Source organism: Mauremys mutica, chromosome 11 (assembly GCF_020497125.1).
Source record: "Mauremys mutica isolate MM-2020 ecotype Southern chromosome 11, ASM2049712v1, whole genome shotgun sequence".
Taxonomy (NCBI): domain Eukaryota; kingdom Metazoa; phylum Chordata; order Testudines; family Geoemydidae; genus Mauremys; species Mauremys mutica.
Window position 1 is genome coordinate 2,988,868 of NC_059082.1, and position 13,932 is coordinate 3,002,799.

Below are 13,932 nucleotides of genomic sequence, written 5' to 3' on the forward strand. Positions count from 1 at the left end.
GCTCGGCCCCTCGTGCTCTGCCTGCGGAGACGGTGGGTGGCAGCGCCGGGGTCCCGGGGCGCGCGAGCCAGGATCCAGCAGCCGCCGCCTCCTCTTCTCTTCTCCTCTCCTCCGGGGCATGTGTTCGCCGCCGCGCTCCGGCTCCGGCTCCGGCTCCCGGCGGCCGGGGGTCCCCGCGGCGTGAACCCGCCCGCGTCGGAGCCGGCGAGGATTCCTCCTGCGAAGCGGAGCCAGCAGCAGCAGCAGCAGCAGCAGCCGCCGGGCTGCGGAGTTATGGGGCCGGCCAGGCGCTGAGCTGACGCCCGGGCGGGGAGTCGCCGCGGAGCCCGCACGCGGCGCCCGGGAAGTGGCCTGGCTTTGCCCAGCGGGGTCGGGGGGTTTCTCGGCGGCGAGCAGCGGGGCTGGATCGTGCGGAGCGCGCCGGAGCGCGGCGGGCGGCAGCCCCGCGGGCTACGGGCTGAGCAGCGGCGGGGCCTGGGGCGCCCCTCCGCGCTCGGGGGCCGGAGCTCGCAGACCCCCGTGGGGAGCAGGATGCCCGGGAGCGGCCGCTGCCCCGCGCCCCCCGCCATGTGCGTCGTTCGCCCGAGGGGAGCCCGGCTCCTGCGCCCGGGGCCGGCGAGCCTGCCCGCCTGCTAGGCGCCCCGAGCTCGCCCCGCCCGGGACTTCGCCGCTTCCTTTGTTCCAGTTTTGGCCCCTCCGGGGCAGCTTCGTGGCCGAGCCGCGGCCCGGGCTCGCCTGAGAGCAGACGGCGCTTGGGGCCGGCGGGGGGGTGAGCTCCTGCGATGTACCCCCAAGGCAGGCACCCGGTAAGTCCTCGCGGCCCCCGGGCGTCTCCCTTCTCCTCCCCCCCCCTGCGAGCTTTACGGGGGGGTCAGTGTGTCCGTGCGTGGCCGTGGTGCTTGTGCCCCCGTGAGACCCGAGCGAGCCCCCGGCTCCGCGTCCCCGGACACACGAGCCTGGGCAGGGCAGGGGCTCTCCCGCCCGACCCTTCTGCGATCCAGCCAGGAAACTTCAGGGGCGGGGGGGGGGGGTCTCAGAGCCCGGGTGGAGCCTGTTTGTTTGGGGGAGGGGTGTTGGGCAGGGACTGGGGGGCCAGGCATCTCCTCCCCGTCTGTAAACGGCTTGTTCTCGCCCTGCACCCCATAGGCGCCCCACCAGCCTGGCCAGCCGGGCTTCAAATTCACGGTGGCTGAATCCTGCGATCGGATTAAGGATGAATTCCAGTTTCTGCAAGCCCAGTATCACAGGTAACTCTCTCTTGTCTGCCTGTCTCCCTCCCCTGCTTAACAAAGGTTAAATGTTTCATGACGGATTTTAAGTGCACACTAGAGCATGTATTAAAATGTCTTTAGAAGAACAATTTATGGCTCTGTGTTGACTAGCATCAATCGCCAGCCCAGGCTCCTTTTGTTCCTCCCTGTTTGTCATTTCGGAACTGCCCCGGTTTTTAACCCTCTGCCTCCTGGGCTCATCGGAAAAGCTCTAGTAACCCCTCCGAATCCCTGCTGGCTGGAACCTTTATTTGTCACTAGGGGGTTCCCCCCTTGATCCATTCCAAGAACACGCCCCCCCCCCAAGGTTCCTGCTTTGCCATGAGGCGTCCCCCCCCCCCAAAATATTACTCCCTTGCTCCGCTGAAATTTCCCATCTTACTAGCTTGCAAGACTTCTGCTAGCCTGCCATTGATTGAGCAGAAACCTGGGAGTACTAAGGGGTAAATTTCAGGAGCTATTGAAAAAAGCAAACAAAAACCTACTGATCTCGGGTGGCATGTTTCTAAGAAGTATTCCTCAAGATGGTGTCTCTTCTCTTCCCCACCCCCCTCACTTGACTTGTCACTTCATCACTGCGGGATCTTAAATATATATATTTATTCTGTTTTATCCTCTTAGTCTTAAAGTGGAGTATGATAAGCTTGCCAACGAAAAGACAGAAATGCAGCGCCATTATGTTATGGTAAGAGACTTTAATCAGATTTTGCATCAGGCTGCACATGGCATTCGCTGATAATGGAGCAGTTAAATGGGCCAGGGGGTGGTGGTGATGGTGATGCGAGACCCTTAAAATGAATATTGCCCATTCAGAACAAGTTGTCTTCCTTCTATGGCTTGCTTGGGGCTGGATGGTTCCTATCTCTAAACATTACAGCTGTCCCTTCATTGTTATCTGGCTGACTGGTTGTGAACCATCCTCTAAGGGGAGAAACAAGACTTTTGGTGACCAGTCTTCCTGTCCTGTTTTGACAGGCGCTGATCATCTTGCGGCCTCCCCTTAAATTTACCAAATATCTGACTTGTGCCTGAGGACAGCAGGCTTAGAAAGATTGGAAACCTAATACAAGTCTCCTGTTAACCCTCTCCCCTGACACCCCCCAAGAGGACTTTGAAGAATTTAGAGGCAGGAGTCCTGCTGACTCTGTATCACAAGAGTCTGTTTGTATCGTTGCCTAGTTAAACCTTCAGCCCCCTGTAAGAACGCATTCTGCAACTTGCTGACCCTGGAGTGTTTGGACTAACTTCTGATGTTAGGAGACAGGGGTCAGACTGCTCCTTGTTTTGCCTGAGGCCAGAGAAGGCCTGTTAGGACATCATCATCTCCCAGTTGCTTTGAGGAAAGTGAATTCTTTTGTTGCTGCAGAAATCTTTTCACTCTAGTTGCATTACAGGGGCAATAGGTGAGGTGATTCTTTTGATTTGTATTTCTAATCAATTTAGCGTGACCAGCCTTCTTTTCGAGAGCACAGGCCCATTCCCTGACTCAAAGACATAGTGCAGAAAGAACGTTTAAAGGAAAAAGTAGAAGATGGTTGCCAAACTGCAGTATATTAACTGTTCTATTCAAACTTGTACATACTGGTCACATACAGCTCTGGGGAAAAGGGTAGGCTGCTAACTAGCTTATGGAGAGAAGATGAATGAAAGAAAGAGTATCCTCTTGTTAAATGTGTGTCTGTTAAACCCTACGTGCATGTGGCTATTACTTATGATTTAAAATTTCCTTGTCTAATATGCTTTAAGTACAGTTCTGCCCAGGAGGTTTTTCTGATAATGGTCTTATGCAAAATCAATGAAAAAAAATTTTTCTTCTTTTTTTCAGTACTACGAAATGTCATATGGTTTGAATATTGAAATGCACAAACAGGTGAGTGATTCTCTTCCATATCCTGTCTCCCTTCCCTGAACCATGAAAATGAAGTCCTGGTTTTGAGAAATAAAAGCTAGCTGCTCAGATGGTGGGTGTTACACCCCGGGACCATGAGTATATATGAAATTGAGTTGATGGAAGTCCAACATTTTTTTGCATATGTTAGGGAAGAGTTCAGATTTTTTTTAATTGTTTACAAGGAGAGATGAAAGTAACGCTGTGAACTTCTCGTATGAGATGCGTACCTGGATTAGTACATCTTGTGTATATGATTAAACATGAAAAACAGAGCTAATTAATACCGATTTGATTGTTGGTGCAACTCCGCATTCTTTAAGGTCATACTTCTAATTAATACAGCACTGGAATGTATGACTTCAGAACAAATTGTCTTGCAGGATTCTAGCAGCCACTGCAATGTGGCTCAACGCCATGTTTTACATCCTACATCTGGAAGGTGAAGAAATGTTTGCAACTTTTGTCTGCTCTAATGTATAATTTGCCTAAAGGGAAAACATGAAGGACTGTTGCAGAATGTGATGTGCTACCTTGATAAGATTAAAGTTAAAGAGCCTAAAGGCTGGGCACATGATGGTAAAACTTAAAGGAATGAAGTTATTATTGAGATTAGACCTGATTATTTGTGTTGCTGCTGCTGCTGCTTATTGGTTTTAAAAGTAGTTCTAAGAACTTAAGATAGATATAAGGTGACATCATCTTTGCAATTCATGAATCAAACCAATTTAACCCAGTGTTTTTGGTAATAGCGATGTAAATCGTATTGACACTCTCCTAAATAACAAGGTACTGCTAGTGGACTAGATTCAATCCATGTTATTTAAATACACAGTGGTACGTGCCTTATTATTTATATCTTTTCTCCTCTTCAGTTCATACAGTCCTGCTAGGTATATATAATTATTTAAACAGTGACAAAAATAATTAACATTGTGTTTAGTCTTGCAAGATTTCTTCTTCCCATGCTGACTATCCATACTTTTTTCCTTTTGCTGCTTCCCCTCTGACAGGATCATTGCCTGGGATTACAGACCTATTTTGATAGTTTATATGCATTCATCTGTGAGAGAGCTGTAGATTAGCTAGTATAGTTAAGTGTCCTCTTATTTAGATAGTTACCTGTGTAGGGGGAGATGCAAAGAGCTGTGAGATTGTTCAGATTGACTTCGTGGTTGGGTGCTTTGGGAGAACCTGTAGCATTTTCTGACTTGATAAAGCCAAGGAGACCTGTAAGGATCTCTTTGGGTGATAGGCACCTTTTGGTGCAGTTATATCCCATTGCTAATGGGAGCTGTATGCCTCTGTCAAGAGGACAATAGCCCCTGAACATTTTTACGAGAATACATTTAGGGACAGAACAAAACAAAATGTGCTGCTTTTATTACAGGATACGTTTTACCTCTGCAACTTACGCTAGAATTCTTTTTCCTCTTTTTGGAAATCTGTGACGTATGCAGTGACATAAAATGAAATGCACCTTCTTGAGCAGTGTTTAGTGAGGCAAACTCTGAGGTGTTCATCCTGGCTGTTCTCTTTAAAATGCCTAATGGCAGAGCTGTAGGGTGGTGTTGGTGTATGTTACTAGACTACCATTTTCTGCAACATTGCGAGCTGTTACAGTTTGTGTTTTTGTGAGTGTAAAAGACCCTCTTCCCTTTGGTGGAATTTTGCATAGTGGTGCTATTAAAGTGCAACAATGTTAGTTATGTACAAGTGTTTACATCTTGGGGCACTATTCAAAAACACCGAACCCTAACAGGGAAGCCTGGGTGGATCTGGTGTTCCCTGTCTTGCATTCCACCATTTTAAAGGACTAAATAAGAATATTCTTCAAATGGTTCCTGAGTGGAACCTTCCCTGGCTGTTTTCATCATCACTGGTGGCTGTATGTGCAGTATCTTATATTAGAATTGGGGAGGTGAAGCTGTTTTTGTTGTTTGATCACCAATGGTGTGCTTGATGCTGCAGAAAAACAGAGCCACCACCCCTGCCTTAGCAGCTGAAATGAACGTATAGTCTGTTTTCTGAATCTCAGAATTGGGTGAAATGAGCAGAGAAGACAAGGGGGAGGGAGGGTGTGAGAACTCAGGAGAGAAGAGCAAGTATAATCTAAAAGGGTTTGTCACTCTTTCTAACTGCAAGGGCTTTACAAAATAAATCCTACCACTAATTGCAGTGTGGGTCCTGGGTGCATCTGGCTGAGGGTGACTAGTCCTGAACAAACAAGTTTATCAGCTGACCTGTTTAGCGGTTGACTTGTGTTTATCTGCACACAATCAAGTAGACTGGAGTGCTTGAATTATTCATGCAGTGTCCTGCCCTCCAGACTTGACTGCTTGTGATTACATCTGCCTGAGACAAACACTGATGGATACTTCATCTTTAAGCAAAAGGGGATTGCCTGTCTGTAGGCTTATATAACAGATTATCTCTTCTACATTGAATATTAAAAGTGTGTGTGTTTTTTCTCTTTACCAAATCACAAAGAGAAGTAAGAATAAAGGTGATTTCATGAATGACTCCATAGGCTATATGCAAGGAATTATGTATGAAGTGACAACTCACTCTATTGCATATGATTCAGGGAATTACTCCTAGTGTCTACCACAAAAGATTGTGGTAAGTGCTATGTTACCCAAATTCAATCTTCTTAAATACAAGTTTTACCTGCATAGGATTTAAATATATATTTGCTGCCTAGTCAGTTTTTCTGAGGCTTTTTTCTTTCCAGCATCGATTTTCAATTGCATCCTTTTTATTGGGCCTATTTTGCTTTTTATCATCTCGAAAGATTTGGATGAAATCTAATTGAATAATCCAGAAAAGCCTCTAATCATGTGTTGGGAGACAAAACACCGGGTGGTAAATACGGCTAGTTTCTAGGTTTGATGGCTAGGAGCTCAGCACATAAGCATTTCTTGTTTTTAGAGTTAAACTAAGACTTTGGCCTTGGAACACATTTAAACCATATTGACACTTTCATGAGAGAATCCTGCTTCTTCTGGAATATTCCAAGAACAGGGTATACTTTATCATTCTGGTTAGCAAAGCGTGCCAGATAATAACTCGTTAAACACTTGAGAAGCCAAGTAACTGTTTATTATGATACTTTCTGACATCTTAAGGTAGAAACAAATAGTTTCCAGCTATTTTAACCCTTAGTGACAGCTGGCTCATGAATTCCCACCTTTAACTCCTGTTGTTTTCTGTATTAATGTCAGGAATCCTGGCAGCAGATCAAAAGATACCTGTTCTGAACTTTCTTCCCTAAAGTAGCCTTGTTTGCCTTCTGCTGTTGCGGGTTGTGGCTCGCCCCCCACACCCCCCGCCCTGAATTTAATTCTCATCAGTGAAGCTCTCCACTTTGCTAATAATGATAGCAGCCGCAAATAGCTTTCAACATGCCATTGACAGCCTGTTTGGAGAGAGCACTTGAAATAGTGCTAGACAGCTGAAAGTACCCATAATTGTGTACCAGAGTGAGAACCACACTGCTCAAGGACCTTATTTTCATGTGCTTAAAGAGACAATATCCTGGTTTCAACAAATGCCTCTAGTGCTTCACGGGCAGTATTTATTCACCCCTCCCTTTTGATTAAGGCTTCATGGGGTGGGAGGGCACAGATAGCAACAGAAATCCCTGATTACTGATGAGCAAATGATATAAAATCAGACCAATCTGAATTGTGTGCGATGGGCAATTGAGAATGTTTAAGATAGACCTTTCCTTTCAACAAAGGTGAAAACTTTGGCTTCACTTACACCAAAGAACTGCCAAGTTTACATGGGAGTTTGAAAGATCAGACTTTGTTTTTTCCTGTGGACACCTTTTTGTCTCCTTTTTTTGTTAGTCGCTGAATAGCAGCATTGGGGCCATGTTAGAGCGTGGCCAGCAGAGCATATTGCGAGAGGCTACCCTAGTAATCCGTGGAGTTTACAGAGTTTAAACACCAGATTGAAATCTGCGATGGAAAAAGCGAATATTTTGGCAAAATTGTGACTGGTAAAAGAAAATGGACTGAGTTCTGCCCTTGGTTGTACATATGACCTCCCCCCACAGCCCCCATTGAATTCAGTGAGGGACTTTTGGTGTGTATAAGATAAGAATTTGGTTTTTATTCCTTTGCCAAACTTGAGCCAAAAGAGCTTATTTTTGACAGATCTATTTGAACCTCCTTACAGTGATTGATAGCAGGCACTTTACGTCTAAATGTGCAGGGGGTGCTGCACACTCAGAGATGGAGTAATGTATCCAGGCGCTTGCTAGGGTGGAGTGTTCTGAACGTACTTGAACACAGGTTTGAAAAATAGCTACTGGGTCTGCATGTTAGCTGCTTTTCATAACTTTTTAAGTATCAAAATTCCATGCGGTGTGCTCCTCCCCAGGGCAACTCCATTGACAGCAGCAGACATACCCATCCCAAGGATGAATTTGATCCAGTATTTATAGTATCCTAAATCCTATCCCTTTCCAGTCAGTTTTTGCCATAGGATGCAAAGTGATGTTGTGTGTGTTCTGGAGGAGAGTCCGCTGTGATGTTGGAACAGTCTGGCTTGGGTGCCTTCACCGACTGCGTGTTGCTAACCTGCTATATTCTTACAGAAAATTCTGAGGCTAATTGACTTGGTGCTATGACTGTTTACGTGCCAGTTGGCAAGCCAGTTGCACTGCAGTTGTTTGGGTTGTAGCTGTGGTTGGCTTTGAAGGTGTATCGTAGGGGTGCTCCGACGTTCTATGTACTGATGCCGGCTGTGCGCCAAGATTTCAAGTGGGTATCTGTGGGTGGTCAAGCTGGTGCAAGGTTAGACTGTTAGAAATGCAGCTTCACTGGCACTGATGCCTGCACAGACATTGCAATACTCCACAGCTCATGACATCGTTTGTCCTCAGCCAGTTTTGGCTTCTGAGTTTTTTAGTTTGCATCTTAAGTCAGTTTATGGGAGACCGTCAGTGTTTCGAATCCAGTTCCATGTATTTTGTATGATAAAAGGTGATTCATATTTTTTAAACTTCACTCTGTCGTGTCCATTTCTGAAGATGGAGCAGTAGATGGATGTGTCTGAAACCAAGAGCAGTTGCTACTGTGCAGGGTTAAAGTCCCTTAATGCAGTAGCATCAGACCCTGCTCTCTCCAAACTATTTGCACACGAGCCCTCTGACTTCACTGTCTGCACTCCAGTTATGGCCTGTCTGTGTCGTAGAGTGCTGTGGGTTCTGGTAGCCCAGTGGGAATAACTGTTCTGCCCATTTTCAGAGAGGGTGACTGTAACTGCCTCTGAGGCAGGCTGGGCTGGCTGTGTTCTTGATGAGGCAGGATTTATAACTTGTGCAAATGTTCTCTCTCCTTCCTTCGTGGCTCCAGCAACCCCTGCCCTGACGAGAACCCCAAACCAGAGATGGGACTTGTGTAGCTGGTCAATTTCCTGGGAGGGCTGGGGAGAATTCATTAAGATTCAAGACTTGCCTGTCTCCTTGCCCGGTTGTAACAAGCAGTTTGGATTTGTCTCTGGCATTCTGCAGTACAGCCCCATGTGAACTCCCACCCACGTTCCCAGCCCTTCCATTCTGCTGCACCTCCCTCAAGTCGGATGGGGCTCTGCTGCACCCGAAGGCGCTCTCCTCCTCTGGCAGCACTGGGCCCCACCCTGCTCTGCTCCCCCGAGAGCCAGGCTGCTGCGTGGGAGCTGGTGGCTGGTTCGAGGAGTGTCAGGAGCATGTCCCCGAAGGAGAGGGGGCTGGAGAGGAAGGAGCCCAGCCTCCCTGCTGTGAAGGATGTAGTGGCTATGGGCCTGCACTCCTCTTCTTGGGAACCATGTATCTGCTTCAGCTCTTCCTTCCCTCTTCAGAAGCAGCATGGTGCCCCCCTCCCTCAAGCGTCTGTCCCCAGAAGGGGGGAGAGTAGAGCCTGGGCCCCAGCCTTTCTGTGCCAGGGCACCGAACCTGGAGTCTGGATTGCACCCCGAAAACCTCACTCCCGGGCAGCCGCGCCAGTGGCCTGCCTACCTCCCCCTGCTGCAGGCTCCTGGAGGATGCGATTCGGGGTCAGCTAGATGGAGTGCCATGTGGTTCCTGTGGGTCTGCGTGCCGCGTCTCGGGGTGAGGCTTAAACTCACCTTTGCATTGCCCTGATCCTTTTTCATAACTGGGCACCATGTAAAAGCAGCCAATGACCTGCTTCACCTTAGCCCAGGCTGCAGTGGCTACAGGGTTGCAGAAGATTCCTGTAGCACGAGCATCTGACCATGCTTCCCCCACCTCCAGTTGTGTCTCTCTCTCGCCTGCACTAGCAAAGCAAAGCGCTGTGGAGCGTGGCTCAGATTCGCCACTGGCGCAAGCCGCAGTGGGGCTGGGCCTGTTTACCCCAGCAGTGACTCTGGCCCTGCACACGTAGTGATCACTCATCCGTGGCTGAAACGCAGCTGTCTCTCCGCAGTGCTGAGCTGGCGTTCTCAGAAGTGAAGAATAACAGCTCCAGTCAAGACTACAGAGGAAGGTGGCTTTTTATTTTTATTTTTTTGGACAGTTTAACTCCCCAAACTAGGATCTGGTCTGAATGGAAAACGCAATGGGCTATGAAACGACCACATGCGGTCAGGTCCTGGACTGATACCTCTGGAAAGCACACAACCCACGCTACTTTGGCTGCACTGTCTGAGGTCTCCCAACGAAGATCAGATCAGACCCTCCAGAGCCTGTCTTAGCTAGTGAGACCACAGCCCAAGCTCATGTGACTGCAGGCAAGAACTACTGTGGGCTGAAAATCAAGACAGTCTCTTTCTCTGTGAGTCCTGCTAACTTTGTTGGCAGACTGGTTAATCCCCTCCTCCCCCCCATCTTTTCTAACAAAAGAGCTGTATGGAAGGCCATGAAGCTGCACTCAGGCGTGGAAGCCGGGGAGAGCTGCCCTGACAAAGTGTCTCAGACTTGCTGTGACTCAAGACTCTTTAGCAGCTGACACGTCTGTCTCTTTCCTCCCCCACTCTCCTCCAACCACACCCACCTGCCCTGCAAAAACCCAGGTCCTTTTTATCCAGTGTTAATTTGTGGAGCTGATCAGATTGACAGCCCGAAAACTCATCGTAATGACCTGCCTTGGCATGGGTAATAAGGTTTTACAGCCTGTTGCGGTCAAGCAAAGGCGCAATTTGCATAATGTTCTGAGGGGATTAGGTTGTTGAGGTTGCCATGGCAATCTAACGGAGATGAATTGAGATTTTTCTTGGCAGGAATTGCCCGGTGGCACTCGGGGGAGGGCTCCGTTGCTTTGGAGGGGAGTTGATGAATGGGTAGTGAAACTGGGAAGGTGTATTGCATGAAACCTTCCCCTGTTCTAGGCCAGCCAGTGGTCCCCTTTAGAGCCCTATTCAACCTGAACGGGGACAAACAGCGTTTAATATGCTTGGGAACTGCAAAATTAAAGTGAACAAATATTTAAAGATTATGGAATCTTATGTTAACAGGAAACCTAGCAGTCGTAAACATAACGTTTCTACAGATACTGGTTTTCTTTCTTTTTTTCCTTTCTAAATTCCACAAGGAAACTGTCCTTTTTGAACAACAGAACCTAAGTTTGGTTCCCAAATCCTTGCTGGAAGTTTAAGCAAAATTTGATTTTTAAGTACTGGTAATGGCAAAAACAAAACCAAGCTCTGAAGTAGCTCTGAGTGAAAGCAAGTGCCCCCTTCTTTTTCTCCTATACAATACCGTCTTTGAGAATTGGGTGAAAGTGTGAAGGGTTCTTTATTTTGCACAGAGATGACCTTGCAGTAACACTACCGGCTTACCCCTCTGGTTATCTCTCTTCCCGCCTGCAGTGAACAGTTGGGTCCATGTCAAATGAGGACCCTGGCTATAGGATTTGTTAGGGGTAGGAAAAACAAAACAAAACCTGCCCCCGAGAAGTAATCACACCGAAAAGAGCAATACGTTTAGTGCTCGTTGCAGGAAGAGTCCAATAGGCTTCATGCGAAGGCATAAATATTTAATGGAGTTGTAGTTTATGTATAGTTTGATCAATACGCCAATGCTAAAAGGGTCTTTAAAGAGGCTTCCCCATCACATAGCAATTTGTGATCTAAGCAGAAACCTTGCTGCAAGGCCTCACGGTTGTTATCGGCAGCACGACCGCCACTGCAAAGTAAAACACGCGCTACTTTTCTGATTGAGCTCCACGAAGTGCAACGCAGGGCAGTGGAGAGACTGCCTAGAAGAGTGTAAAATGTCAGCTGACTGTTAATGTCACTCTTTGGCGTACTGCGCTGTACACAGCAGACAGTAGCACTTCAGAGTTACGAACTGACCAGTCAACCACACACCTCCTTTGGAACTGGGAGTATGCAATCAGGCCGTAGCGGAGACAAAAAAAGCAAATACAGTACAGTACTGGGTTAAACTAAACTACTAATAAAAAGGGAAAAGCAACATTTTTCTTCTGCATAGTAAAGTTTCAAAGCTGCATTAAGTCAATGTGGAGTTATAAACTTTTGAAAGAACTTCTGTTCAGAGTTACGAGCAACCTCCATTCCTGAGGTCTTTGTAACTCTGAGGTTCTCACATATGTACCTTGTCCTGGCATCGCTTTTGTAACAAGAACAGATAACCAACAGCTAGGGAAGATGGGGCAGGTTAATTAGAAGAGAGGGGATGGAGAGCCAGGCCTTTAGATATATTTCTTGCTTTGGGCTAATTGCTTACACTTCTGAGACTCCCTTTACTGTCTGTAAATTGGCCATAATCTCCCTCCCCATCAGGGATGGTGCGAAGCTCAATGTTTGCAAAGTGCTGTGGAATCTTTGGGTGAAAGGTGCAAAGTTATTTCAGATTAGTCAACTGAAATCACAGGTGCTTTACACATTTAAAAGTTCAGTAGATACAGAACCTCTTTGGGGCAGGGACTGTCTGTTGGGTTTGTGCAGTGCCTAGGGTGTTGGAAACTTAAGTGGGCTGATTGCTAGACAATGTGGTGTCAAGCCATTGGCAATGTACTTATATGTACAGGCTTCAGAATATAGTAACTTCAAGAGCTTTATGATTCAAAACAAAGAGCCAAGGAGCAGTGAAGACCTCTGAAAGAGCTAGTAAAAGCATATGGTGCAATCCGATCAGTAAGGCTTTTCTGAAATGTCACTGTGGATTTGGAAGTATACAATGGTGATGCCAAAAAAAGTTGACCTTTTTTGAATGGGGGGGGGTGCACGGGAGGACAGGGTTAGTAAAATTATTTGCACATGGGGGAAAAAAAATCCAGTGGTTTGTAAGAACTTTTTCCTTGAGACAATTTCACCAGCTGTCAAGGGGTATATAGTTACTTCCTGGCTCTTTGGAAAGGAAAGAGGGACCTATGTTAAAATGACACGAGTCTCTCTAAACATCTGCCTGCTGTAATAATCTTCACTGATTTTACTCAGACTCTGGGTGCAGCAACTTAACTAACAATGGCCTGTCCTAATGGTTCCTGCCACCTTCATCTATAATATTGTTGCCCAACTACTTTGTGTGTGTGTGTGTGGGGGGGGTTTCTTAACTAAATATTTTGGAAGTTGTTTAACTGAAATATCTCTGTGAAGAGTATGTAAAAAATGAGGGAGCCCAGAATTCAAATGCATGCCCCTTTAACGTTGTATAAACTCTAATCACCAATCTATTAGAAGTCTTTGAGGATGCCAACAAGCATGTGGACAAGGGTGATCCAGGGGATCTAGTGTACTTGGATTTTCAGAAAGCCTTTGACAAGGTCTCTAACCAATGGCTCTTAAGCAAAGTAAGCTGTCATGGATCAGTGACTGGTTACAAGATAGGAAACAAAGGGTGGGAATAAATGGTCAGCTTTCACAATGGAAAGAGGTAAACGGGGTCCCTTAAAGATCTGTGCTGTTCATTCCCTTTACCAGATCATTAAGGAATATGTTGAACAGTTGAAGTGGCAAAGTTTGCAGATACAAAATTCCTCAAGATAGTTAAGTCCAAAGCTGATTGTGAAGGCTCACAAAGGGATCTCGCAAAACTGGGTGACTGGGCAAGAATATGGCAGATGAAATTCAGTGTTAAGTGCAAAGTAATACACGTTGGAAAACATCATCCCAACTGTATTGGGTCTAAAGTAGCTGTTACCACGCAAGACAAAACGCTTGGTGTCATTCTCTGAAAACTTCAGCCCAGTGCACAGCAGCAACCAAAAGGCTAATAACATGTTAGGCGCTATTAGGAAAGGGATAGAATACTGTGCCAGTTTCTGCTTTCCCAGTCATAAAAAAGGATATAGTGAAATTGGAAAAGGTTCAGAGAAGGGCAACAAAAATGAGGAAGGGCACAGAACAGCTTCCACAGGAGGAGAGACTAAAAAGTCTAGGGCTGGTCAGTTTAGAAAAGAGACAATTAAGGGGCGATATATGAGAGAGGGCTATAAAATCGCGAATGGTGTGGACAAAGAATAGAGAAGTGTCATTTACCCCTTCCCAGAATACAAGAACCAGGGCTCACCCGATGCAATGAATAGGCAGCATGTTTAATACAAACAAGAGGAAGTGTTTCTGCACACAAGGCACAACTAACCCGTGGAACTCATTGCCTTGGGATGTTAGGATGGCACAAAGTATAACTGGGTTAAAAAGAGCTAGATAAGCAGGTCCATCCATGGCTGTTAGCCAAGATGGTCAGGGATGTAACCCCAGACTTGGGGTCACCCTTGGAGTGACTGCCAGGAGCTGGCGGGGAAAACTGGTGGATCTCTCCAAAATTGCCCTGTTCCATGTATTCCTCCGGAAGCTCTG

General features: G+C 46.8%; 1 protein-coding gene across 9 annotated transcripts in view; it reads left to right on the forward strand.

Moving 5' to 3' along the window:
• The first annotated feature begins 215 nt into the window (after positions 1-215).
• TLE3 (TLE family member 3, transcriptional corepressor) overlaps positions 216-13,932 on the forward strand; it is a 46,955-nt gene continuing 33,238 nt past the window's right edge. For 5 of the 9 annotated variants that reach the window (XM_044979293.1, XM_044979295.1, XM_044979300.1 and 2 more), the window contains exons 1-4: positions 217-806; positions 1,147-1,247; positions 1,893-1,956; positions 3,097-3,141. In XM_044979293.1, coding sequence (XP_044835228.1) covers positions 783-806; positions 1,147-1,247; positions 1,893-1,956; positions 3,097-3,141 — 234 coding nt within the window. In that variant the 5' untranslated portion in view covers positions 217-782. Of the gene's footprint in view, positions 807-1,146; positions 1,248-1,892; positions 1,957-3,096; positions 3,142-13,932 lie in introns of all 9 variants that reach the window. The other 4 variants (XM_044979294.1, XM_044979296.1, XM_044979297.1 and 1 more) reach the window with 1 other exon arrangement.